Source organism: Anopheles coustani, chromosome 2 (assembly GCF_943734705.1).
Source record: "Anopheles coustani chromosome 2, idAnoCousDA_361_x.2, whole genome shotgun sequence".
Classification (NCBI taxonomy): Eukaryota; Metazoa; Arthropoda; class Insecta; order Diptera; family Culicidae; genus Anopheles; species Anopheles coustani.
In genome coordinates this window covers 80,438,778-80,466,718 of record NC_071289.1, presented here as the reverse complement: position 1 = coordinate 80,466,718, position 27,941 = coordinate 80,438,778, and the positions used below count along the sequence as shown (strand labels likewise).

The 27,941-nt window shown below is 47.2% G+C and overlaps 1 protein-coding gene across 3 annotated transcripts in view; it reads right to left on the bottom strand.

Moving 5' to 3' along the window:
• LOC131266475 (F-box/WD repeat-containing protein 7) overlaps window positions 1–27,941 on the bottom strand; it is a 30,142-nt gene that overhangs the window by 1,638 nt on the left and 563 nt on the right. For 2 of the 3 annotated variants that reach the window (XM_058269020.1, XM_058269021.1), the window contains exons 2-10: window positions 26,775–27,418; window positions 22,137–22,165; window positions 1,960–5,481; window positions 1,763–1,876; window positions 1,161–1,679; window positions 883–1,064; window positions 565–790; window positions 271–481; window positions 16–187 (exon numbers count right to left, since the gene is read on the bottom strand). In XM_058269020.1, coding sequence (XP_058125003.1) covers window positions 16–187; window positions 271–481; window positions 565–790; window positions 883–1,064; window positions 1,161–1,679; window positions 1,763–1,876; window positions 1,960–5,415 — 4,880 coding nt within the window. In that variant the 5' untranslated portion in view covers window positions 5,416–5,481; window positions 22,137–22,165; window positions 26,775–27,418. The remainder of the gene's footprint in view (window positions 1–15; window positions 188–270; window positions 482–564; window positions 791–882; window positions 1,065–1,160; window positions 1,680–1,762; window positions 1,877–1,959; window positions 5,482–22,136; window positions 22,166–26,774; window positions 27,419–27,941) is intronic. The other variant, XM_058269019.1, reaches the window with a different exon arrangement.

The window sequence follows — 27,941 nt, the reverse complement described above, 5'->3', positions numbered from 1 at the left end:
AATAACTCCACATACCGTATACGCCAGACAACTCCACCGGAACCACCCGATTCCAGGGCCACCAGGTTGCGGATGAAATCGCCCGTCTTTACGTCCCACAGCTTCACCGTGCCATCGTCCGAGCTGGTGATGACGAAGCGCGAATTGAACTGCAGGCAAGTGACGGCCGACTGATGCTTGTTAGGTCCTACAATAAAAACAAAACGAATGCCATATCTCGTTAATAAGGGAAGGAGGTAAGGAGGAGAGTGAAAATCAGCAGCTCCTTACCCGAAAGTGTCTGCAAACACTGGCCGGTGATGATGTCCCACACCTTGACGGTGGAGTCGGCATTGCCGGATACGAGTATGTTCTGTCGCAGCTCCATGCCGGACGTGAGGCTCTGGTGGCCCATCAGGGCGTGCTTGCACGAGCCCGTTTCGGCGTCCCACACGCGGATCGAAGTGTCCAGCGAACCGGAAACGACGTGCACTCCATCAAACTATGGACGAAGGAGTAAAAAAAAGACAAAAACATTTTTCAATAGGGATGAACCTAAAGCCTTCCGACAACCCGGTTACTTACCTGGAGTGAATAGACGCGATTGGTGTGCCCCTGGAGCGTATGGAGACACTCCTGGCGTTCGGGGTTCCACACCTTCACCATGTAGTCGTACGCACCGGACACGATCAGCTTGCCATCGTACTGGACACACCGGACCGCGGCCAGATGACCCACCAGCATATGCAGGCAGGTGCCAAGGTTGACGTCCCACACGCGAAGTGTTGCATCACGGGAACCACTCACGACTCTGTAACGAAGCAAAGGAGGAGAATGAAAAATAAGAATTTACCATTGAACGAGAACTTAATGAGTGGCCATTCTCGGAGGAAAGAAACCTACTTGTTGCCGTGTAAATGCATGCAGCGCACGGTCGACGTATGTCCGTGCAGGATGTGCATGCACTGTCCGGTGTCCGCATTCCACACGCGCAGCGTACGATCCGTGCTGCCGGAGATGATAACATTGCCCGCCATTTGCGATGACCAGACGCCGCCCGTATGTCCGGTGAGCGTTCGAAGGCACTGTGTGTGTGTGTGTGTGTGTGTGGGGAGGGTGAGAAAACAAAGGTGTTAGTTGAGATTTGTTTATGTACTATGTTTCAGACACTGTTGGCTTACCTTCCCCGTGATGGCGGACCAAACTTTCAGCGTATTGTCGTCGGAACCGGATACGATGCGGTTGCCGCAGAATTGAAGGCACGTAATGACGTGATCGTCGTGGCCCTTCAGTACCTTGGCCGTGCGGATTGGCCGCGAGCGCCAGTTCATCTCGATGATATGCTGGCGCATGTAGGCCGCCTTCCAGGGGGACGAGATCGGTGGCATGTTGCCGGTGCGGCCCCGCTTCGGGCGGTCGGTCGACGGTTCGATCACGATGCCGCCCTCCTTGCACTTTTCCTTCCACAGCAGATTGTCGTCCGCCAGGAAGCGCCAGCTGCGGCACGTTTGGGCCGCCCGCAGCAGATCCTTCGGCTCGAGGTAGGACAGCACCTGGAGCGCTAGCTCTTTCGGGAGCAGCGAGATGAAGTCCCGCTGGAACTGGGGCTCGATCACCTTCATCATGTGGCGCACCTGGGTGGGCTCGCAGTGTTCGATCAACCGATCGACCGCCACTAGTCGTTCGACGTGTGTCCATCGCTGTTGGGAAGGATCAGAAGAAGTCGTTACAGAACCAGTCGCAGAAGTGGGGGGCCACATTGTGAGCCACTCAACACACTTACCTGGAATTGAAGCAACCACTCATTTAACTCGGGAGGAGGATTATCTTTGGTTGGTATAATGGTTCTAGGGGTTTTACGCTCTCCCAAAGTGGATGAAGTTGGTGTCGTTGCAATCTGCAAAAAACATAAAGATTAGGGTAGTGAAAATTATATTAAATACCTCCACACTACAGCTCCGCGCTCATGTAATTACTCACATTCATTGGGCTACGCAGTGACGATCGCGGTGTGGTGGCCATTAGAGCCCCAGTGACCGACGTTAATCCCGTCGCACCCGATGATGACCCGTTGCCGTTCGAGGATGTACCGCCGGGCGTCGTTACCGTGCCGGCGCCCGTAGCGGATCCGTCCAACGCAAGCCGCTTCCGGCTGCTGTAGTTCAGCGTTTCCGTCGACGGACTGCCACTCTCACTGCCGTACGGGGCAGCGGTGCGGTTCTCCGTAAGCTTCCGTTTCCGGTGCATCCTGGGTGTTTGTGCTTCGTGCAGCAAATCCTCCGGGATCGTATCGAGATGCGTGTAGCTGGAGAGGTCTACGTCGCGCGATGGCAGCTCGTCTTCGCTGCTCGCGAAACCCTCCTCGTCCGTGTAGTCCCGGCAGGTGCATACCTCCTCGTCGGTACCCTCCTCGCAGTCGGCCCAGTCCTCCTCGTCGATTTCCGGCTCGCTCGATTCGGGAGAGTTCGAAGTGTTGGTACTAGCGTCACGCTGCTGATGGAACGGTACGGCCGCTACGGCAGCCACTATCGCTAGCTGATCTGCGGATGCTGCTGGTGCGGCGGAGGAGGATGAGGCGGCGGCAACGGTAGACCCAGTGGGCCCGGCATTCGTCGCAGAAGATGATGATGCAGTCGCGGTGGACGATGAAGAAGCTGAGCTTGCGGACGATGCTGCTGCTCCTGCGGCACGATGGTGGTGGTGGTGATGATGGTGATGATGGTGATGGTACTGACGTCTATGTTGGTGATGTTGAGAGGATTGTCCGCCGGCCGAAGGGGAGCCAGCAGCTTTGCCCGCCGCGGATGAAGACGTCGATGGTGCCTGCTGCCTGCTATCCTCCTTCGAGAACGGACAGCTAAGCGATGATACGGTATCTTCTTCCTTTCTTGCCTTGGTACCTTGATCGCCTCGGGTCAGTTCGCTTTCTTCCTTCTCAACCACCGTGGCCACCTCGTCGAGCTGTTCCGACGTTGACGATGCCGATGCACCACAACCAGCCGATGAGGTTGACTCGGAAAGCGAAGCCGTCGGTGGTAGTTCCGTGGAACAGACTACCATCGGGACATCCCCACCGTGCTGTGTCTGGGGCGGTGATGGTGACGAAGAGGACGAGTACGACGCGGTAGAGCTGCTCGTCGAGCAAGGATCATTCGTTGCGCTTTCGTCCTGTGTCAACAAATCCGCCGTACCGGCGATGATACTGCTACGGGTGGAGCTGGTCGTGCTCGCTGTTTTGCCTCCTCTCGCCACAAGCGAATCCTTCTCGGAAGCCAGCAGTCGGTTGTTCGTTATCACCTCCATTTGGTCGCCGCCCTCAGGTGGTAACTCTACGATCAACCCATCGCGCAGAAGCGTCTCTGCGGCACGGGCCGCCAACAGACTGTTGTTTGTGATCGCTTTCAAAAACGCCTCGGCCAGTTGATGCTGCGGTTTTCCCAACGATCCACCAGACACTTGCTGTTGCTGCTGCTGCTGGTCTTTCTCGTTGACCTTTTCCACCACACTGCCACCTTCCACCGTCGACGAGGAGCCCGAGACGGACACGTACAGCGAGTAGTTCGAGGACGACGACGACGCAAGCGACGACACCGACGACGAAACGGACGAGTTGATGGAAAGTGATTTTGCTGATCTGGAAGCGGCACCTTCGGCCACGTCGCAAAGGTCATCGGCCGCACTTTTGCTCTCACATCCTTCCACGTCCACATTTCGCTTCTCATCGCAATACGCTAGACTAGCGGAGAGGTTTCTCGTAAGCTTATGCACTGCAGACTTGGTTGTACTATTGTTCTCATTTTCCCTACTAAAACTACTACTAAAGCTATCGCCATTGTTGGCCACCTGCTGGTGCTGCTGCTGTTTGATGACACCGGTGGCCAATTTGGCTTCCCGGCCAAGCTGGTGTTGTTGCGGTTGGTGATGATGATGATGATGATGGTGAAAGTGAGGATCATGCTTGTACTGATGTCTACTACTAGTTGGCGTTGTTGTAAGCTGTGCCGTCGTCACCGATGTCGGGGACGCAGTGCAGGATGAGGAGAATGAGGAGCAAGCAAGAATAAGCTCGCCAACAACATCATCATCATCAGCTCGATCGAGTGACTTCGTCCTCGGCCCTTCGTCGTCGGCGTTGGTGGTGTGCGACTTTTGCGATGATGAAGACGCCACCGGCACCTTCTCATCGTGGGCACCGGCGGCTGGGGGAGAGCGCTGTTGCGCCGGTTGGCTAATGGTATTTAAAAATTCTAAGTTCAGTCTATCGGCAGATATCAGTGATTTGTTGCGTATCAAAAAGCCACCCGTCAGGCGCTGCTCCTGCTCGAAGTCGCGCCGCTCGATCGCGTCCATCGATTGCACGTCGTCCAGAAAATCCTCGTCCTCGTCTTCGGCCTCACCATCGCCGTCTTCATCGCTAGCGTCACCAGCGTGGTGATGGTGATGGTGATGATGGTGGCGCTCTTCATCGTTTTCCTCCTTTCTGTTGTCCCGGTGCTTCGAGCCGGACGGAGCGTCGGACGATTTTCCTCCACCCGTTTGCTCCCGTTTGGGGCAGTTGATCGAGTTTTCCGCATCCTGCTCCTCGTCCTCCCGCTGCTCGGTTTCACCTCCAAGGCGGCAACTACGACTTTGACCCCCATTGCAGGTGATGGTTAGATTTTTTATCTCGCTTAAACTGGCCTGGGCTTCGCAATCACCATTACCCACACTTCCACTCTTCGGGACATCACCACCGGAAGAGAGGGTAACCGAACCGCCCTTTGCGTGTTCGCCCTCGTCGTCCTCGCGATCATCATCGTCTTCATCGTCGTCGTCGTCATCGTCGTTGTCGTCGGCGGAGAAAAATTCATCACTGAGCCGCTTTGGTTTGGCCGACGCCAGCTTATCGCTGATGATTACCAGCTTCGCCGTTGGGCTAAGCTCGGCCTCGTCCATGCGCTCGACGGCAGGGGTTTCGAGAAAGGCGGCAACTTCCATCTGCTGCTGGTGCTGCTGGTCGTGGTCACTCTCCTGCCCCTGCTGCAGGCTATCCAAATCGTCACTCCCATGGCTATCGGTGCGATGCAGCAGCGGATGATGCTCACGCTCGATGTCCTCGCCGGAGAACAACCAGCATCGCTTAGCGAGCCCAGCGCCATCGGTACCGCCACCGACGGCGGACAGTGGTGTCACACCACCACCGACGCCGCCGCCGCCGCCACCCCCACCGGAGGTCGGCGTAGAAAGGTTGGGCGTGCTGAGACCATCGCTCCCGGCGGATCCACTGTCGACGTCGTCCCGATGGTGGATGGCGTTCACGGGGGCCACCGCTGCACACGTGGGCGATTCGATGCGGCTCACTGGACTGGCGGGATGCAGCGGGCTGTCAGTGGCATCGTGCGAGGCGGGTGGTTGCTGCTGACTATCTTCAATGCCGATGACACATTGTTCTGCCATTCTTCGATACGGCGACAAAGGCAACGTGCCGCGGTTGCATGCACTGTGAGCGGGGTGTAGTATCAGCTGGAAAGGACAAAAGAAAACGCCACACAAAGATCTGTTAGTATTTGTTTTGTCTTAATGATCGTGCCAAATGCATTAAACATGGTTCATTTGTTTTATTCTTCTTCTTCTTCTTCTTCTTGGCGTAACGACCTCTTGGTCATGCCTGCCCCGTTAGGGGCTTACGAGACTTGTTTCCCTGTTGTACGTGGATAGTCAGTCCTCTCGTACAGGGGAGGGTCCGGTCTCGGTTGGGATTCGAACCCACGCCGTCGAGGTGGTGAGCCCCGGCGGCGCTCATGGGCCGATGTTTTATTCATTTACCTTTATTTGTGTTCAAGGGACATTTAACCCTCATTGAACAATCAATAGAAAATGATGAACCTTTTCTTTTTGAAAAAAAGAAAAAATCCCATTTTGAAGCAATCTCCTCCGAAATACCTTGGGTTGTATACCATTCCCAAAACGATGTAAGTTCAATCCATGCAAATGGTTTCTATGGTTTTTATGGTAATTCTAAAACCTGAGCTAGTGTTCCTTAGTATGATCCAAATACTAGAGTTGTGTAATTTAGATTAAGATTCGTGAATCTGAATGATTCTTTGCATCGATTCATGAACCTTTTAATAAGAGATTATTGAATCCCAAAGAATAATTAATGTTAGGAGAATCGAAACTAGAGACTAAAAAATGGATAGAGGAACCCCTATTCCAATGAAAGACTGATGAAGGTCCCAGGAAAGATTCATGAAGATTCATTGAGGTTTCGAAAGATTCATCAAAGTTTGAAGATCTGAATCCCAAAAGATTCATGAATCAATCTGAATGAATCTTAGGTGAAAGATTTATATGAATGAATCTCGCTGTTAATGTGCTCTCAAGGAGGCATACTTCAGCAAGTTTCATTTTTTCAAAATAAATTATTCTTTATACTCCTCGGTAACAGTTCGGCTCGGTTTATTTCATTCGAAAATTCATGATTCGATCAGTTGTCCAAGTCCGTTTTAAGATGGATCTGAACGTCGATGCAACAGTCGAAGGATCATTCAGATGTGGCATCCGATTAGTTATAGTTCAACAATAAAAATGATTTAATGCTGAAACTCTACCAATAGGTATGAGAAGACCTTTATGATAAGTTCTTATGGAACGGTCCATCTGTTATCCAACACTTTATATTGAACTTTCACCAACATCAGCGTTTTGCCACAACAGTTAAGGTCGACCTTAGCGGGGTTGTATCTACGTGTTGGACAACTGTCTGCATCATCATCAGAAGTGCGCAAAATAAAGGCACTGCTGGCTGCTGCTGTTGCTGCTACTGCTGACTGCACAGTTGTGCACATTCGGAAGGGTGCATCAGCATCATCAGCTTGGCCACCAAGGCTGGCACGAAAAACAGTGACCACGCGGTCGGAACACTGTACTACGGTTCGCGAACGGCGCGGTCTAAAATTAACCTCAAGCGCAGAACCAAACGGCTGATTTTGTTCTTTTCGCGCAAGACGACTCTCACCGGGGGGTGGGGTGTGTTTGTGAGTGGAAAGGTCGAGTGAGTGAAGGCGGAAAGGTGCTATTTCTTCCCGTCTTCAATTAAATGATCGGGAGATTCATCGGATAGTGAAGGAATACGACAGTGAACAAACGGTCAATCAACATCGCCAGCATGGCGAATCGTGTGACGCATCACAACGACGTCATCAACCATCAGCATATAAATAAACACACACAAGCATGCATTTTTTTTCCTTTCCCATGCTGACACCACGTACGCCGTACCTTTTTGCATAATAACCTTCACTTATGGGGCCATTTATGCCACCTCTCTTGGTCGTTTTGGTGCAAAGAGAGAGAGAGGGAGAGACAGCGGAAAAAAAGGAAATAATACAAACTTGCACCTCATTCACTTTTCCTTGGGCGCGAATAAATGTAACTTTCCCCCCTTTTCCTCCCCTCACAACCCAGATCTTAAGCTGACCCCACCGTTTATCAGGCAAGATGATGACGTAGGTAGGTTGGGTACCGAACAAGACGACACCGTAAACAGGGTTGGTGGTGTGTGGCGCCGTTTTTTCTTGATTTCCTCTCCAAACCCCGCGCGCGGCATATGGTGTGGTCACTCGAACGCTGCGAACTATGTACATGTGTGGCGCAACATACTCCAAATAGGCCACATAGCAGGAACCGGAGGGGTGTAAGGGGAAGGGCCTGCTTTGATTACGTCCCCGGGCCCCGTTTGTGTCTGTGCGGTGACCGAAGAACAACACGCAGAATGAATGTCGCGTTAGCGCAAAGCATGGGAATGTGTGGTTAGTGATTTCTGTTCTTTTTTTTTGTTCACCTCAGCTTCATCGCCAATCGAAACGAAGAGTACGCGAAACCCCTAATGCGCCATTGGCGACATTGGAAGGTTAAGAGGAAGGTTGTGGCATATTTTGCTGCTCCGGTTTTTTTTTTTTGTTAATCGCCTCTGTCTATTGAAAGTTACAACGACGACGACTGCTGATTTTATTCGCGCCGTAAATTAAAATGGAGCACAAAAACCACCACCTTCTCCCCCCCCCCCGGCTTAACATTTTCATTACATTTTTCTCTTTTTTCCATCTTCATCGATAAGCACCCCTCCTCTCAAGGAGAATGGCTGGACCCGCCGGGCCGACCGACGCCGTGTTGATTACGCCGGGGAGAACCACGAGAAAACGGGTTTTTCTCGCCTCTCGGTGTCGCGGAAACCGCAACAGCAGACAACAACAATCTCGAAGGGCTGGGTAAGGAGAAACAAAAAAAAAAACCCAACGAAATCGATATCAAATATAACAACTATCAATCGGACACCCATTGGAAGCCAACATAATGCAAAAGCGCACAGCAGCCACAAAACCACAGCAGCGAAGGCGTCGAGGAGTTCGGGCTCTCGATCGAGGATCAGCAAGATCAGGTTTATTCTAATGACCGTCTAGACGTAAACCGAACCGATCAGCGGTTGGCGAAATGAAAGCAAGAAGGCTCTCGTTCTTCAACTTTTTGTGTTTCGAACTAAACTAAAAAGTGAATTGAAGATAAAATTTGCTTCGCAAGGTTTTAAAATAAAAAAAAAAGAACATACAGTAGACTTCCCATTCAAATCCATATTTGATACAAATCCCTCATTCAAACAAAAAAAAAAATCCAGTAGGCTTCGCATCCAAATCCGAATTTGAAACAGTCAATTATCTAAAAAAAAAATCCTGCTTCAAAGTTGCCTAGTTGCATAAGTTAACGTGTTTATGTTTAAAAACAAATCAGTCGTCAGCATACAACATAGAATAATTGTGGAAAACCCACATTGAGGATAACCGGGAGTTTACTGCAACTAAATTGGTTTCCTCTCCTTCGAAATAATTATCAGTTTTTTATACATGTATTTATTTATGTAAGAGACATGGACATGTAAGAGACTTTGCACTTTAGAAAAGACATTCGTCTCTGATAATAAATGTAATAAAATCAGAATTATCCACCATTATTAACAAAATAATTCATACAAACATTTGAAAAAAAAAACTTTACTAAAAAAACGCAAAGTAATCACTAATTTTCAAGGAAATTTATTGAGTTTTTTTTGTTGAAAAATAAATCACCAACAAGGCAGTATTCAGTATTCAGATAATCAATTTTCCCTTACTTTTTGTGCATTTTTTAATAACCGAGCCGAGGTAGTAGCATAAATAGTGAAATAGAAACTGAACGAACGTGGATAAACCTCAAATATCAGATAATCGGGGAGTCTACTGTAGTTTTTGGAACATGAAGCCAAAATAATATTATTATCACGCTGTAGATACACATGATTGGTTTTCCTTTCGTTCGTAAATAAAATATTTATTTTATCATTAATACCACACCACACCAACCTAAAGTGGCTAAAGAGGAAGATTCGTTGTCTTGGGCGATAAAATTGATTAAAAAGAAAAAAAAGAGAAAAGAAATACAACTCCCAGCTGCCGATGGTTGACATACGTGCACAAAGTTACAAAAAGATGGGCCCAAAATGTGTCCACTACCGAAATTATCTCCCATGATCACCGCGTTGATCGGTCGGCCCGGCAGACGGTAAGATAAAGTGGAAAGCAATGGAGTAAAGTTTCGTGTCGCGCGAATTTTTCGGTTTTTTAATATTTAAATTATAGTCCAGTTGACAATAATTACGCTACGGGCATTTGTCTTCTCCTTCATCTTCACGCACTTTGGAAAACGTTTCGCCACGGTTTGGACCGATTAATGCTGGCTTGCTGGTGGTGGTTCTTTTTTTTTTCCTGTGCCGACCCGGTGGTAAAACCTACAATTACGCCGCCCTTAAAACGCATATCACTCGTTCTTGTGCGCGTTTATGAGTATTCGGATATCAAAGGGGCGTTCGAAATACATTCCTCAGGTGGGACGCAGAGGGGTGGGTGGGTTTGCGTGTGTGTATTTGCACAAAACCACCATACACACCATTGCCCACAAGTGGTCATCGCTTCAATACCTGTCCGAGTAAAAAAAAAAATCAAGAGCCACTTCTTCCTAAGCCTTTGCTGAAATTATTCAGCAATGAAACCACCGAAAAGTTGAAGTTATTCGTTCTGAAATTAAACAAAACGAAAGACGAATTGCAGGCATGGGAAATCGGGCTCGGATCGAGGAGATGGGCTTCTTTCGGGTGTGGGGGGTGGGGGGGGGGGGGGGGGGGGGGGGGACTCATGTCGTTTGCAGCTGATCGATGTTCGCAAAACCGAGAAAATAAAAAAAAAAAAAGGTGGCCACCGGATGGCATAAAGCAAGCGGCAGCCAAGCCAGCAACAGCTGCCCCGACAACATGCCGAGGCACATGCATGTGCTGCACACAGCTGATGATGAAGAGACGAGGAAAAAAAAACACACACGCACACATTCGGATGCTGCTGTCTCGCGGTGCAGGATGCAGCGATGAAAGATGGATGCACCGGTACGCTGCTGCACCGGATGTGTGTGTCTTCTTCCACGACGATGATGCTGCTCTGGCAATCGTCCGTTCCTTTTTCACCTTGGTGCAATTTCTGCTGCAGGAACGGGCCCTTCTTCTCGGAGCAATGCAAAAAGACTTCAGACCTTCAGTTGCCGATTTGTGTATGCGCGTAAATTTGGCACAAATGGACAACTTCCTGCTCAGCGTTCATCTTCGCGAATGTGGTTTTCCCAAACCCAAGCTCGAAATCCCCAAAAGTAGGTTCAAGGTAGAGATTTTCATCCCAGCCAGGACACGAACGATAAATGACGTCCTTTTCAACCTGCCTTATAGGACGACGACTAATTTGCATACAAATATACCTTTGATTCACTTTCTTGAGAGAAAAAGGATCCGACTCGGCGTATGATGTACGAGTCGGTGGTGGTGGATGCGGCATAGTAGATAAATACATAAAACCCGAAGCATTTCATTCATGCAGATTATCTTCTTCGGGCTTAGGAAGGAAAGGGAAGCGAGGAGGGGGAAGAAAACACTGCAGTAATCTCGGAGGGCAGAGGGTGCGCAGAGCAAGTGTACACACAACAGACTGTTATTGTCCCTTCCCCTTCGGCCAACTTCCTCCTCTTCCTCCTCCTGGGAGGGGGTCAATGGCTTATGTAAATACGGTCAGCATTTCGCCGGCATGTTTTCGAGCACCTGTTTTCGGAGGCTGTTATGCTTTCGGTACCGCAGCGCACCAGCCTCGCGCGTTACCTGCTGAACGCCACATTTGTTCTACATTGGAAGTTGTGGTCTTCTGTTGTACTTTTTTTTTAGTACGCCACCGTCGTACCATCTGTCGTGGCGAAGGTGTAAAAAAGCGAGGATGAGAAAAGGAAAACAAAACAAAAAAAAACAAAAGAAACACCCAAAGATGTTGGAATCCGCAGTCAGTGGAAGAAGAAAATCCCGGTGGGAGAGTAAAGAAGAAAAACTGGGCAACACAAAAGTGGATCATCATCATCTGTTTAATTTCTCTCGCGTTTGCCGAGTTGTTCAACTCGGGATCCCGCCAAGGTGGCGGCGGTGGGGAGGGGGAAAGGAAACAAGGTTTTAGAATTTCCATTTCTAAAAGAACCCAACCCACACCACACCACACCACGTTGTCGACGGTGCCCTCTTCCTGTCGACCATTTAAAAGTACACAGCCCGTCGAAAGAAAAAAAAAACCGACCGAGGAAAATATGAAGATGTCGTTTTCGAATAGTGGGTCGCTGGAGGGAAAAAAAAACATGGAACGAACCTTCGAGTGGCAAAGGAAGCACCTTTTAGGACTTACCACTTATCATGCAAATGCGGATAATCCGATTTGGAACACATCCTCCGAACGATCGCTGCAGGAGAGATTGTTTTTTCTTTTTTATATACCTTTTCGGAAAACTTCGTAAAGTTTAAATGGGGTTTGGGATTCATTTTGGTAGGTGACTGAAATAGTTTTCTCGACTTACTTCCAGCTCCAAAAAAAAACTGTTTTAGTTGGTTCAATCAAATTTCGAGGAACAGATAATTTTTCATAACTTTTTCTCTAACCACTCAAATTGAGTCAGCAGTGCAGAGAGCGTTTGAAAAAGATTACCCTTTGTTTATGCGTTACGTTAATATTTATTTGCAGCGCAATTCCTAGAACCTAAGATATTCGACGAACGGAATCGAGCTGAAATCTAATCGTTATCAGCCATAAACGTACGTCAAACGCTTTAATCCTTCACACACTGTTTGCGCTTTAAACCTACGAATAAATATGTCTCATATTTCAGCCATCATCACCCTCAAAAATCGGAAGGTGATGGCTTAAATTTGCATCGCAAAATTCGCCTGATTAACACGTAACATCATCCATACAACGCGGCCTTGGATGGACGTGGCGTTTTTCTTTTTTTTCGGGAATAGAAAAGAAAGTTGCCTAAATGTTGGAATTGGGTAAAAAAAGAAACCCCCTCCCCCTTTACCCCTCTGTGCTCTGTGCGGTCCCCGCCGAAACGGCATTCCATAAACCGGTGGGAAAATGTGAACCACAAACAAACCGCACACAGCATACCATTCCACGCGGCGCGGTTTTATATTGTCCGGGGAGAGGAGACTTGACTCTGGGCCACGACTTCCATGTCTTTGAAAAGAAAAAAAAAAAACAAAAAACACATATGTATGTGAACGATAGCGATGATCGTCGTCGTCGTTCTTGAGGGTGTCAGGTTGTGTGGGCAGGTTCAACGGAGCGTCTTTAAAGCGAGAAAAAAAGAAACAAAACAAGAAAAAAAAACCCCACGAGAAGAAGAGAAAAGTCAAAGAAACAACAACTGGCCCCCGATCGAACGGGGAACGGGTCGCCCCCGACGTGGTCGGGGGGCCGCGAAGTCGTGATAACTCCGACGACGATCAAGCCCTGCCAACACAAAAACACGATGGTGGTGGTGGTGGTGGCCGGTTGGAGGAAAAATCTCACGTTACCCATATTTTTCTCACGATGAAAAATCAAACAAAACGGACAAACGCGTTTCGGTTGGGTGAACGACGACGACGGGGTGGTGGTAGTGGAGGGCGCAACGGAGGGGTTTGGGAAGAAGAAGCAACCGCTACGATCAGGGGTTGGTCGGAAAAGGAAGATGATGAAGAAGAAAGAAGATTGAAGAGAAGCATAAAAGAAGCACTTCAACATCACGTCTATCGTAGTGGATGATGATGATATGTGTGTATGTGTGTGTGTGTGTTTTTGTGTCTGGATATGGGAAGAAAAACATCCCTAGTGGCGGAAGATGCGACGATCAAGGAATAAGAAGGCTGCAAGCAACCATCAAGGGCAGAATGTGCGTGCGTGTGTGTTGTGATTTATCCACAATACGCATACGCACACAAGCTACTGGTTGGCCATAGATTTGGCCAGGGCATGCAGGCAGGAGACGGGATGGGTAGGGGTGCGAAAACGAGCCACGATAACCCTGGCGCGTAAACCAAAACCCCCGGCTCGTTCCATTTCCTTCCCTGCCCTCGGAGGCTGGATCGAAAAAGTGAACAGCAACTCAAAGGGCCACGACGACGAAGAAGAAGAAGGAGGGAAACACACCGGGGTGAAGAAGGAAACTGGAGGAAATCAGAGCCGTCGATAAGCGTACCCCGACGGCAACGGCGTCGGTACGAGAGACGGAAGCAACGGCTCTCGCGGGGCTGCGACGTTCCGAAAAGAAATGGACTAAAGAAACGTCCCGCCGGAGCAGGGGAAGCGGCACAAAATGGGGGAACAGGAAAAGAAGAACATCGAAAAACACAAGATTTGGTGATCTTGCAATGGGCATTGGGAAAAGGAGGAAGAAGCCCACCACCATCAAATCTCACCAACCAACAACAGCAACAAGCTGTTGTGGAGTTATAAAATAATAAATTATATCTGCACCCAAGCCAGCCCGTTCCCCCCGTTGCCACTTCTTCCGCAAACGATACGCGACCGTGAAATGATGGGTGAGTTTCAAAAATAAAGTTCTACACTCTTTTTTTATAATAATCAGAACGTTAAGGAGAAAAAAAAAACTAGAAAAATTCTTTCAACACATCTGGTGAACACAAATCCATAGACGAAACCATCGGAACGTCTCAAAACATTTGTTTTGCAATCTCTCGTTTCGTGATCGACACAAAACGAACTCTTCAGGCGGAATCGAGAGGAAATTGATACTTCTTTTAAGACTTAGTTCATTTTTTCCGTTATCAAATATTTTGTAGCTTTATAGGTACTCATTCTACTTTCCAATTAAATCACCAGCATTCATCAATCCTCCTATCGTTTCAAAATATGCAATTGTGCAATATTTAAAGAGATCCCCGGATATACCGGGGAAAAAATTAAAAACGATTGATATACGTCTTTTTTTGAGTTAATCAAATGCTACATAAAAGGGATTTATTAAATAATGCTTCGAAAAAGCACTTTAAAGCCATTTCTACTGAGTACAGAGTTGTGTCTTATCAATCTGTCGACGAGATTTATGAGTACGAATTTTTTATCCAAAATTATAAACATTTTAAAAGTTATAAATATTTTGAAGCTTGAAATCTCTACGCATTGATGCACCTTTATGATTTATATCTTTAAGAATTCATTAATCCCTCAATGAAATTTTCAAAAAGTTTCTCTCATTCCAACTAAAGAGTTATTTTGATTCATGAATCTGAGTGTAAATTTTTTTGCTTGGTTATTTTGTTCTAAAGAAGTCCCCAAGAGAAAAAAGTTATATTCATTTCAGTCAGTAGAGTTCATTTAGAACATTCCTTAGCTAGCAAAAAGAAACAGGAATTTTCAAATATTTCTATTCTGAAAATTATGTACAATAATAAATAATAATAAATAATAGGTGAAGTTTCAACAACGCGAGATATTTCGATGAACATTTCCTCATCAACTCTGGTAAAAACAACATTTTCAGAAACTTTAGAAAAAAAAAACAAGTCGATTTGGACATCCTGCCACTTCCAGTAGCGTGACGGTGTCCATAAATTAAACTCGACTACAAATGAGCGTAGAACCTCTTCGAAACGAAGAAAAAAATGCTACCTCCGAGGGTTGTTATTATATTTTCCAGTGAAAATGTTCTCCCCCAGCAGCGGTGACCAGAGTTGCATTCCGGAGAGTTGCACCGGAAAGCGATTCCCCAAGTCCAACCCAGTGAGGAGGGGTGCAAGACAAAATTACTAACAAGACGGACGGTTACGTGCCGGTACTTTTATTTCCCGTGACCGAGAGGATCGGAAACCAGGCTGGGGGTTCGTTTCCTGTTGGCCTGAGGGAGGCATTCTGATATGCTCCGCTCTTTTTTTTTTGTTATCTCCTCAACCCATTTCTTGTACCTTTCATCACCGGAAGTCCGAGGGAACACTCAAGGTGGTGAACAGGTAAACAAGAGTAGGAGGTGTTTGTCTCGTTGTTCGGTGATCGGTTTTTCGTTGGCTCCGGGGGTTCCTTTCCTACGTACGACGATTACACGATCATGATCACTGTGATTTCTGTAATGACACGATGATGATGCTGCTGCTCCTGCGCGCTTGGGTAGCAATTTATTCCTTCCCCAAAAATGCAACCGAAAAAAAAGGAGTCCATCATTCCCATGCCCGAAGAAGCGTGGATATATGGATGTAGTTTAATATATGTGAGAAATTGTCATCCCTTGGAACAACGATCGAGCGGACCGATCGACCGACCCTAGGCACCGCTTCTCTTCAGCTTTCGGATGCTGCCTTACGACGTGATTGCGATCGCCGTCTTATCTGTCCTCTTCCTTTATCGCCTTCGTCGATTTTTCCGATCGCCGCGACTTATGATTATATGTGGCCGGGAATCGGGAATCGGTCCCGTCCGTTGCCGTTTGGATCATTAACTTAATTTATGGCCACACCAAGGGGGACCCTTGGCGTGCGTAACGGGGCGGGGCCATAATACGAAAGCGTGGTTCGGTGTTCGGCCCGGGAGCGATGAATTCTCCCGGTGATTTCCAAATTATGGCCCATATAACATCGATGATCGATTAGTTCTGCACCGCACGGTGACATTTGGAGCGTTTAGGATCGCACCACGGTCGTTAGGGAAGAAGGGGCTCTAAAAACCCCTGCCATTCCGTTGCTGAAGGAATAAAAACGTTATGTGTCGAGAGGTAAAAAAATAACACGTTGAGGCATGTTTTTTTTTGTATTTTACCACCGATCGACGAAGAGAAATACAGTACGGTTTGATTCCCTTCCACGAAGAATGCTTCCTCGTAGCAGAAATAAATTCCGCCACATAAAATACCATCTCACTAGAGAGCCTGCATACACCTTTCAGTTAGGCGCATCAGCACAATTTATGGTCAAGCACATAGCTTAACGCCAACCACCCTATCACCTCAAGAATATTCCCACGAGGTCCGAACGAGACGTACAAGTACTCGGGAACCTCTATCTTTGCGACGTTAAGGCTGCAGAACGTCGCCCCCTTTCGGTAACCTAGGTCAGGAAGAGGGCAACCCCCAAGCAAGAGTGCTAGAGTTCCCACCAAACACACACACATACTCGAACCTAATGACATTGGTAGTGTGGAGTTATATATCAGGGGCGAATTTCATGGCCACCTGCCATGTTCGTCACGATTAAGCCTAAAATCCGAAGCTTATACGGCGCGACGCTCTAAATACAGGACCATCGGACACAAGGGCTGAACCGATCGGAATATGCCCTTGAGAGACGGATTTGCGTCGCAACACGGAATTTCCCATCCGGCTGGTCACATGTGTGAGTCACCAGACGTGTTATAAACGAGTTTCATTTAACTGTGTTTAAGCTTAATATTTCCAATCAATTGTTGATCGAAACGCAACTACAAACACTGCCTCCTCAAGCTGCCGCGAGTGCGCGCCTTAGTTCTCCAAAAAAGGTAAGTCAGAATACCACGCGGGATCCTGACAACGCTGCCTTTCCTTCCCCGAGAACCATCCAAAGCCAATATGCCTTCGGATCATCAATCAACGGATGTCCCGTGGAAGTATATCTGTGGGAAAATCTGTGGCCCACCGATCGAACCGACCGGCCGGTTTTGCGACGTTGACAGCGACGCACTCTTCGCACACATTGCGTATACAACACGCCACACCTCGACTACATCGACCATCATCATCATCACATTCTTTCCGATATCTGAGCCTATAAGCATCCTCTCCACGTCTAGCCCCGGCCATATAAGTCCAGCGTGCACCCGTATGTGTGTGTGTGTGTGCGTGTTTGTCTTGCAAGACGAAGACACCGTTCCCTTTTCCAGCAGCAGCTTTCCCTTTTTTGCTGCTTCTTTTCCTGGTTCCGCTTTGAAGATGCGCGATGCGACGCCGACCCCGGCAAGGGTCTCCAAGATCGTAGAATATCAAACCGTAGGACGACAGACTTTATATTTCTCGAGTGGCGATCATCCCACCACCGGTTGGAGTTGTACCTCTTCAAAGGCATGATAGGAAACGACGCGGGCTGGAATCGAATAAAGTCGAAGTAGAGACCACGGACACTCTGGGAACTGGCTTGCGTTCGCTTCGTTTGTTTTCGATTTTGGTTCTTTGGAGTTCTCCTCCGTTGCAAGATCCCCCCCCGCCGCCAGGGACATCTAATCCATTTGGAGTGAAGGCTGAAGGTGAAGCTTACATCGCCGTCTACGGTATGGACCCGACGCTGGTTCCTACGGGAGATCGTCGTAAAGAAATGATTGTTTGTCTGGCGGACTAACTGAATGTAACTTCAAGAACCACGCTCTGGCATGCTGTGTCGTATCCCATAGGCTGGACCAAGAATGAACCCAAAGGGCGGAAGAAGAGCCGAGGGCCACGAAGAGAGATTTTACACATAGAAACAGAAACGAACACAACAGCGAAGGTGGAGTGAGGTGGGAACTATCCGCCCGCCATGGGGCCTCCGATCTTGAGAAGGTCGTCGTCGGTGTCGGAGGCGAAAAGCGCGTCCGTTGGAAAAGAAAAGAGGAAGATCATCAGACTCACCCCCCGTCCTTCGTACATCACAAACACAAACACACCCCTGGGAGGGACAGGTTGATGAAGCATTCTTTGGATTTGTTGCTGCTCGCTGGTGAAAACAAAGTGGGAAGAAGGAATAAAAAAAAAACAAGCAAACCAAACGAAGCGAGGAACGTGTTAAGGGCTTCAAGAGGTCCATTCTTGGCCGCTTGGGAAGCTGGCTTGGCTACGGAGATTTTGAGACCAATCCCACCATCAAGCAGTGGGAGAATAGATCGACGCATTTCGTGCCGATCGTGCCACGGTTCGGAGGCTTTTACCTGGACGATGCTAGGAAGGGGGCAGGGCGGAGGGGGAGGAGTTAAAGGTCAGAAAATGGAAGAGAACTAATACAAGGGCGAGAAAGACTAAACAACGAACCCCAAAACCAAGCCCAAGCCACGACTGCCTTGCCTAAATCTTTAACGATTTTATTTATCGTTTAAATATTTCCCGCGCTGATAGGGATCTGAAGAATTTATCTTCTTCTTCTTGGCGTAACGACCGTCTTGGTCATGCCTGCCCATTAAGGGCTTACGAGACTTGTTTCCCTGTTGTACGTGGATAGTCAGTCCTCTCGTACAGGGGAGGGTCCGGTCTCGGTTGGGATTCGAACCCACGCCGTCGAGGTGGTGAGCCCCGGCGCTCATGGGCCGATTTTCTAACCGGCGCTACCGCTCGGCTGTCGCAGACCCCCTGAAGAATTTATCTGGAGGCTAAATATGGAAGAGCTACCGTTTTGGCGGTCGGGAGTTATCAGACCTTTTGTGTTTTTAATTCTTCTGGGAAGCTTCGAGCGGAATAATGCTGGACCCATCATCGTCGTGCGATGAGGTTTTATCTAGTGGGAAAATCTCCCGATAGGGATCGCTTTTCTGATTTCAATATTGTAATAATTTGATACTACCACTTGGTAGAGGAAATCCCCAGAGGCGATACCACGAATCTCCGACGACCGAAGACAAATGTCGAGAATATCATTCGCCAAAAAAGTAATCTAACTAGCGCACAAACCAAACGGTGAAGCTCTCCTATAAGAGGCGTTATATCTGAGGCGTTTCCTGGAGTAATCGCCTTAGTATCATTCATATGCTCGACACAACCGTATGGATATAGCATTTGGAAGCAAGCAGCTTACGCGAGGGATTTCAAATCCTCCACGCTGGATAAATTGTAGACCTTCCTTCGTTCCTTCCTTCCTGCCAGGCGGATCAAATGTTCTCTTCGCGTGGGATTTTTGGAAGATGGCGTGAGAATCTCGGTACCGAGGGTGCTAAAAAAAAGCGTCGGAGGATTTAGACGATACAGGACGACCGCAAAGCGTCGTGAGTCAATGGTCGGAAGGAGCCGGGAGATATGGAAGGGAAGAACGGCCGACGCAGAACTCCCACAACTGGTGGTTTTGGGTTGGCGGAATGATCAGAGCGTAGGGGAAATCTCCTTTCGTCCGATAATCGCTAGGAGAGAACGAACGAAGCCAAAACCACGAACGCCGACATCTGATCTGAGCGCCTTTGAGAAGACTTTCAAGCCACATTTGAGGAGCACTAGGAGTAGCACCCTTGGCCTGTAGTTCGTCACTTGCAGCACACCACTTGCATTCGTTCGAAAGCGTTCTCCCCAGTCAAGCATTCTGCAACACGGCGCCTTATGCGGACGAAACCGAAAGTCACGAACTCAAATCGGTGAGTCTCGATCGCGGTTTTGGAAACGAACGGAAAAAACAATCTGCCACGAAAGAACGTGTTCTTAATTAGCTCGCTCGAGAGTGTTGTCCTCGGGGAGGGAGCGGGATTCGCGACGTTGGTGGAAGGAGTCTCTATCCCAAAAAAAAAAAGGAACAAAATCCCGGCCAAGACCTTCACACAAAGACAACCCATTAAAAACTGGAGAACGAAAAAAAGGCAAGGAAAACCTTCCCACCCGAAAAGAGCACAATCGTGGGAGTTTAAAATGTCCAAACCCGAGAAGGAAAAGGTGAAGAATAAGAGGCCCAGCTCCCGGCCCACGGGATTGATCTCCGGCGGGTGAAGAATATGATCGGCTGGATCCGGGCGAAGAATGAAACACACACACACAGAACGGACGGACGGACGGACGGACGAACGAACGAGGAGGATGATCGAAAGCGAGAAGTGCTGTTTTGCTTGAAAAATAACCTTCCCACGCACCCCAAACTGATCCCAAGCGACGACGTCGTCGTGGTCGTCTTCGTCAAAAAGCAAAAAGGAAAAGCAGCACGAACGTACCGTAACACAACGTTTCACATGAGAGCCTTATACTTGAACCTGCGAGGATCAAGCGCTGGGCTGGGAAGGATTCGTTCGATCCCAACCCGCGTTCGGGTTCTTCAAGTGAGCCTCTTTTATGATTATTATTTTTTTTTTTCGGAAACCATACAACTCCCACCAACGATGCAAATTATACCGACGACACGATGATCAAGAAAATGAGGATGATTGTTGCAGTTTTTTTCTGCTTCTCTCTGTTGCTTTAATCCGGACACCACCACCGGGGTGGGAATTCGTGGAAAGATCATTTTTGATGGTTATATGTGACTTTTTTATTTCCCCATAAGCGGCTTCATTATATGCCATTCAAATATCCCAAAATAATTCCCAAAACACGGAAGCACCTTTGAAATTCCGCGCAGTTTGAGTCATTCCCAATGGCACATTTGGGTGTGTGTGTGTGTGGTCAGATGACGAGCATCTCATTTTAGTGTCAAATTTATACGAAATAGCTTCTTGATACGAAAATAAATCACGAGCTGTAATATTTGGCAAAGGTGCGAGGGAAAACTTTTAAAATACCTTCACATTATTTCCTAATAAGTATACTTGAATGATTAAAATTGCAGATATGTTTACAAAACTACCATGAAAAACTCTTTCAGCTAAATCAAAAGTTTGATGATAAACATTCAATATCTTAAGATACATTCGCCCTTCTTAATTCTGTGTAGGGGACTTATCTTCATAAAGAGTAAAAAATCAACAGTTTTCTTAACGTCAACTCGACCAAACAGTTCTGAAATGCAGATGCAGAGTAGCATATTTGTCAAGCATACCGAGGCCATATAAATAATCGCCATCGAGAAATGATTGCACGAAAACGAGCGAGATAGTGAACGTGATGATCGATCGATCGATTAACCAAATCGGTCTCCATCTGTTCAGCAAAATGACATTTCCGACGAACCCCATCGCCGGTAACAAACAAACACCGCCGAAACTATTTACTTTGGAGCACATTTTTATCATTCAACGTCATGTCTCACAGCGACGATGGATGTAAATGGGGGCAGACATGGATCCGGAAAATTACCAACGCAACATGGATGACGCGGTAGTGGATGGATAACAGATTCCTAAAGGGCTTTCTACTCCGCGAAATGACGATGCAGTTGTAGCAAAACAATAAAACTAACTGCCATCATCATTGTAAACAGTAATTGCCGCACACATAAATGACTCGCGGCCCAGAGCCACCCAACACCAGCCACTAATTTACCCTTGATTCCGGACATTTTTCAGCTTGGACCACATGTTGCACACACGACGACAAACTTGGCGAAGTTGTTGTAAGTTTTGTGCATCGGGAATGGATAGAAAAGAATGCATCACTGGTTAGACAAAAGGCAATTTAATGCTAATGTTATCCTCTTTGTTTCAGCCTCTGATGAATGAATGATGCTTCTTTTTGTCCTTTGCATCTGCACAATCGGAGGAAGCAGCTTCGAGCATCGTTTTGCTAACTCATAAAACTCTAATAGTATACATAACCAAAAAAAAAACACAAAACAAGTTATTTCTCAAATCACACAAATTCTGCGAATAATTTCAAGGTATAGCTTCCCTTTGACCAACATGAGTAGATTAAGTGAAGAAACACTCTACCCCGTAAATGTCCTTCTTCGTCTTTAGAGGAAAGATAATCTTAGGGAAGATATATAAAGGCATGTCCGTCCCTCTGAGGGGAGCCCTCATGCACGAGGCTAATTTGTTGTAATGACGCCCATAACAATAAACGTTATAGTGTACACACGTACACGCTCTGGGGTATTATCATCGTCGAGGGATTCAGTTTGCCCCCTCGACTGTGGAGAAGTAAAGCGGGCGCCTTAGGTGGTTAGTAAAATGGTCCATTTTACTTACTTAATGGGATACTGCAGGACAACATCAATCTGAAATGAAGAGAATGGAAGAAAGTGGATTAGTGGACGGTGAAAGAGGTGTTTTTTTGCATTTCATACGAAATGTAAAGTGAGTGTTGCGCTAATAAAACGTGATTAAAAAAACCCAAGGTTTTGTTTCGTGCTTTGGCAAAAAAAAAGGGAAATTTTAAACCTCTCCTCTCAGAAAGTGCAAGCTCAACCTTCTTCCAGTGGCAAATGGAATTGTAATGCTGGTTCCGCAGACCGACATCTGATTGCAAGAAGACAATTCAGCTCAGCTTCTTTCCCCCAAGCGTCCCACAGACTAACAGGAATAAAATACAAAGGACGACATACCGCCAGCATCAGCAAAGGAGGAATGGAAAAACGGACCAGTTCCTCCTGACGGCGATAGAAATTGTGCAGTGCCAGCGTGAGGCAAAATTTTAGATCCTGCCCATCTTTGCGCGTTTGCGTGAAGTGAAATGGCAAAGCTCAGCAAAGCGCTTGGGACACTTTACTACGACCCGGCGAACATCCTTGGGCGCTGGACGGGACCACGCTTCCCTTGGCGATCTAGTATAGACCATGTACAAACACACACACACCCATCGAACCCGGTACGCCGCAGGAAGCTGCGAATAAAAGCCATGCCTGGCCTCACCTTTCCTTCCATCCCTTTCATCGTACGAGCACGAAAAGCACGAAATCAGCAGCTACTCCTGGATTGAAACAATTTATTCGGAAATGTTTCTTTTTTGAAAGAGAAAAAGAAAGGGAAAAGGACCGGAGGGAGGGTGTGATGAACGGTTCGCTTCCAGGGCCTTCTCACGTCAATGCACACACACAACCCACACAGACACACTATGGGCTGAAGGCGCGGCACGTCCTTGCGCTAAAATCGGTAAGGATGAAAGGATACACAAACCGAACTGGGACTGGGGAAAATGGGAAAGAAAGCAAGAAAGAAGCTAACAAAATAGACTCGGGCTTAGAAATGAATTTGAACAGACAATCGCACGGATGTGTCGGAATGTAGGTGGAATGGTTGTGCATTGGAATGCGAAGCGGAGGATTGACATCGACGCTCCTGGAGTTCCAATGAATTGAAATGGTTAGGTTTGAAAGAGAGTCCTTTTTAATGTGCCCGAGGCGTTGCCGTCAATGAGGATAGCCTTGTTAGAAGGGATAGCAGAAAAGTAAAATAAAAACACACAAGCAATTTAAGCAATGTGTGTGTACGTTTAACAAATGAAAGCTTTTAAGTTTTTTAATTTATAGGAAAAAAAAGAAAACCGTTCCATTTGCCACAAAAATGAAGTAGAGCTCGGTTTTCCCTTCCTCTAGAACTGGTAACAACTTTACCCAAAGAATGTAGAACGATGTGCGGAAGGATCGTGTTTCAGCGCAAACGGATGCATCGAATGAAAGCGATACTTTGCAAAACACGCTGCTGGCTTACAGAGCTGTATGTAGTGTGAAAAGAAAGAAATGCACTGCATCCACCGAAGGATGTTTTCGAAAGGATTCTGATTCACACGACAAAAATAGTTTTTTTTTGGTAAAAGCTGTTCAAACATGAAAAGAAAAAAGTTATCCGTACTCATAGAATTGCACCAGCAATGGAGAAAATCGCGTTTGTATGTACTTTTTCTACGCTAAACGGAAGCTTTTTCTTCGATGGATTACCAGCTCTTAGCACGACATTGAGAAAGTATTTTCAAATGGATCTGTGGTTCTAAATATACAAACGCATTGGCAGAAGTTCAATTTAAACCTCAATACAAAGAAAAGTAAGTTTGAACTTAACCGAAAAGAAAGGAATTTAATCTCTTTATTGTGTGAGAAACCTATTTCAAATTAAACGTGTATACGGTAAAAGGGTTAAAACAATAAAAAAAAACTTGAACAACATGTTTATAAGAATGTTTTACACAAAGAAGCAATGATATAGTGTGAACTGGCGGTCGTAAAATACGTTCGCGCAACTTTCCTGAGACGTTTATTAACGAAAGCGAGCGAACGAAAGGAAGAAACAAGCCTACGTAAGCGTAAAACAACGCCAGCACAAAGAACAAAAGATTGGAGAAAAGCATAATTTTTCTCCCCATTGTGCCAAAGTGCGCGCAGAGAAACGGACGATCAATGGAAGGGATGGAATTGCACGGGCGGCGCGGCGCAAAAGAAAGCAAAGAAACTCGAGGCCCTCGAGAGCATAATGGCACACATGCGTGAAGAAACTCGCACGCCGGCCCAGCAAGAGTGAGCCGATTCTGGCCGGCATGAGACGACGACGAGATGGGTCATAAAGTAAGTGAAAACAATGGTCAAAGGGCCCCGTGTAATGGGGCCTGGTGGTGGAAGCGACGGGAGCCGATGATACGAGAGCCCGCGCTCCGCTACTATTAAATGCACAATAATTGCATCGAACCCGCACGACGGGCCGCAATTCGGGTGGAGGTCGCGCAATTGATGGAGGGTACCAGAAGAAACGAAAAAACAAAAAATTGTGCATAATCGGGCTACTTATGCTGGTCTGTCGTCTACGTCCAGGACTCAGAGCCAGGCACTGAGTAGCACGATGTAAACTTTCGATTTTTTTAGTCCAAAGGACCGCATGATTATGATCGGCCAGCAAGATGGCGAAGGCAAAGTATCAAAAACCTTCACATAAATGATAAGATAATGTGGCACCAGCGAGAAGTACATGACGGGCCAATATGTCTGTATATTGACGATTTTTACTCGAGAAAACAAGGAGTAATAACTTTCAATGTTCAATTAAAAAGAACTAGGTTATGCTATTAAACAGGGCAAGATAATTTAAATTTCCCTTTAACCTATGAATATTTAAATTCTCCGCAGATGGAAGTAACGGGTTAAAGCTTTTCCCTTTTTTCAGCAGCACCGGAAGCAACAAGATGCATTCATTAAAAAATTGTAATTTTAAATTGCTACCCTTGGTGTCCCTAAGCTTCATTCTCGTCCCAAATCCTGTTCCACGGTGGATCAGATCAGCAGCATTAGTCTCCCGTCCAGAAGAGATGAGTTTTTCGTCCATCTTCGCTCCTCAAATACGTTGCTCCAGGGTGCTGACGGAAAGGCCGGAACCTTTTATTCGATTTCCTCCATGTTGCTCCCTTGCACAGCCCCCACGGCGATGGGTTTCTCTTTGCTGCAGCCCAACGAAGGCGTCTCAGCCGATCATACCACATCTCGTAGGGAGGGAGGAAGCAACCCGCCCAGTTCTCCCCAAAATCGGCCGCGACCAACCACCACCACCACCACCAAACGGTCGTCCCCGTCCTGAAAGACTCGTTTTCGTTCCCATCCTGCGCACGACGAACGACGACACGGAAAGGACACCACACAACCGTCGTCGCCGCCTCCCTTACGACGCCCTGGGGGCACTGGCTGTCCCGGTGTTTTCTGAGACCTCCGCAGCATGTACACGTTACGTTGCACACCGAAGTGGGAAGGGCAGGACGGGCAGTAAGAAACAGAAAACTTCGATGCTTACGGGATGCCACGGGATCGAAACACACACGCACAACAGGATGTCGATCGTTGATGGGATGGGACATTGGATCGAGAGGACAAGACAAGGAACAGAAGGAAGAAGAAGAGAGAAAAAAAATGCAGCGCACGTAGGCAACCGTCAATAACACGTTGGTAAAGGGAAAAAAGGCATGAACGTAAGCATGGAACGAGGCGTCTTTCTACTTTTCCCACAGCCAAACGCCACTCGTTCGTGGCAGGACGACCTTTGAAATGTTCAATAAACACATTTGTTGTCTCCTAGATTCAATAATGAGAAAAAAAACGAACGGAATCACTGCCCGTATCTCTTCCCGGGTCGATGGATTCGCTCAACCTCAATATGGTTAGGGCTAGAATATACAAGATTCCTTATTCGTTTCCTGTGTTTGGATTACCTCCTTCTGCTTTTAGGATACGTAAACACTCGATGCAGTCCTACTTTGCATTTCCGGTTCTCGATTCCGGTTCCAACGGTGTCTGTCTGTCTGTTGGTGACCTTTAGCGGAGCGAAACAGAACCGGGAAGGATTGTGTCTCTCGTACGAACGGGGAGCTTTGGTCGATGGGAAAAAAGTGAACCTCTGTCCGTTTATTATAAACGCCAAAGAAACATGAAAGGTTTTCGGGCATCCAAGTATTAAAGGTTGTCCGAGGTGAATAGTAGACACCGTGGGATTTTCAATGCCTTCACCCGTTTGTTGAAGAAGGCAACACAACCAAGTGTGCATTTTCAAGATTCTCTTATCAGAATGCGTGATCTTCATTTGTTACATCACAATATAGTACAGTTAACATTACGAGTGGATGCCTTTATGAAAGCTAGTGTGTGGTTGAAATATAGAAAAAGATTGCATCACACAAAACGACTGGTGATGCAGTAATAATTCAAGGCCGCGAGGAAATACATGCTAATATGTCTTCATATCCATTGCATTAAGTTTCTTCCTCGATACGGCATTCCGTAACCACCAACAGGAAGAATCCATTCCTAACCTCAAATGGAAGACACCAAATCAAGGCAACTAAAAGAAGTGATAGATTAGCCATGGAACCGTTTAATAATTATGTCTGCTGAATTCGAAATTTGGTTGAGAACTTACCCACAACACGTTGGCCAAAAGCGGGATTCCAACTCGTAAAACTCCAACAAACGCAGTCGACCTTGGGGAGGGATCTGTCACCTCCGCCGTGTACGCCTTTTTCCAGCCTTCTGCGTGATGCACCGTCCTTGAGATCCACGATTTGGTTCTTCGTGGCCACTCAACAACGGTTCGACGAAAATCGCCTGCGATGACGTTGGAAAGCAGCGACGTTGGTTCCGCGATTACGGCGAAGACTTTTTGTGGATGCCGTTCCCTGCGCGAGGAAGCCGTGGGGTGCTATGCAGCAGCTTTTTCCAGCAGCTGCGCCTACTGCTCTAGCAATGTGCCATTATTTTGAAGCTATGTTTCTTTTTTCCTTGCAGCAAACACAACGCGTCACGCGTCACTATTTGAGAGGGGTTGCTTTCGGGAAATCGTGTTGAAGATGAGAGGAATTCCGTGTGCACTATTTTGTCTGTTTTTTGTTGTTGTTGCTGCTTATCTTTTCGGTGTAAACTTTCACACTAACTATTCATTGAACAACCTCAAAAATACTGAACACCGCACACAAGTTGTACAACCACACACTCACAGGCGCGCGCGCGCACGTAACCATAGACGAAGAGAAGATAACATATGACACTAAACAAACAAAAAAGCCACTGTTATAGTAGGATAAAGAAAATACTTTAGGATCTTCAGCGGGAAATGGAACTAATTGGAACAAGCCGCCGAAATAAGGGCGCTTGCTTCAACAACCCGACTTCACGGTCAACGGCTACGGGAGCATAACTTCGTAGAAATAAATCTCGGTTTGCACGTCGAAACAACTGCAGCAGAGATGGGAAACGAACACACCTTCAAACACTCACTACTCACAGTAGTGCACCGATAGATACACTAGATGCAACATCATTGTTTATGCACAGCTTTGCAATGAGTACTAAGATTTCCTCAAAGGCTCGCTTGCTTGCAGCTGCTCGGACATCTGTGTTATGGCTGCCAAGGGCCTACGCTGCTTCTTAAAGCTCGATGCACCAAGACGAGTTTCGCACACAAAAATACCTGGCTCGAGATGCTTCGTCCGCCTTCGTCGTCGATCTGCCGTTTCCCTGGGTGTGGATATATTGATGTTTGACTACTCAAGGACAAGGAAAGTTGGGAAATGAAACTAGAAAATTTCTT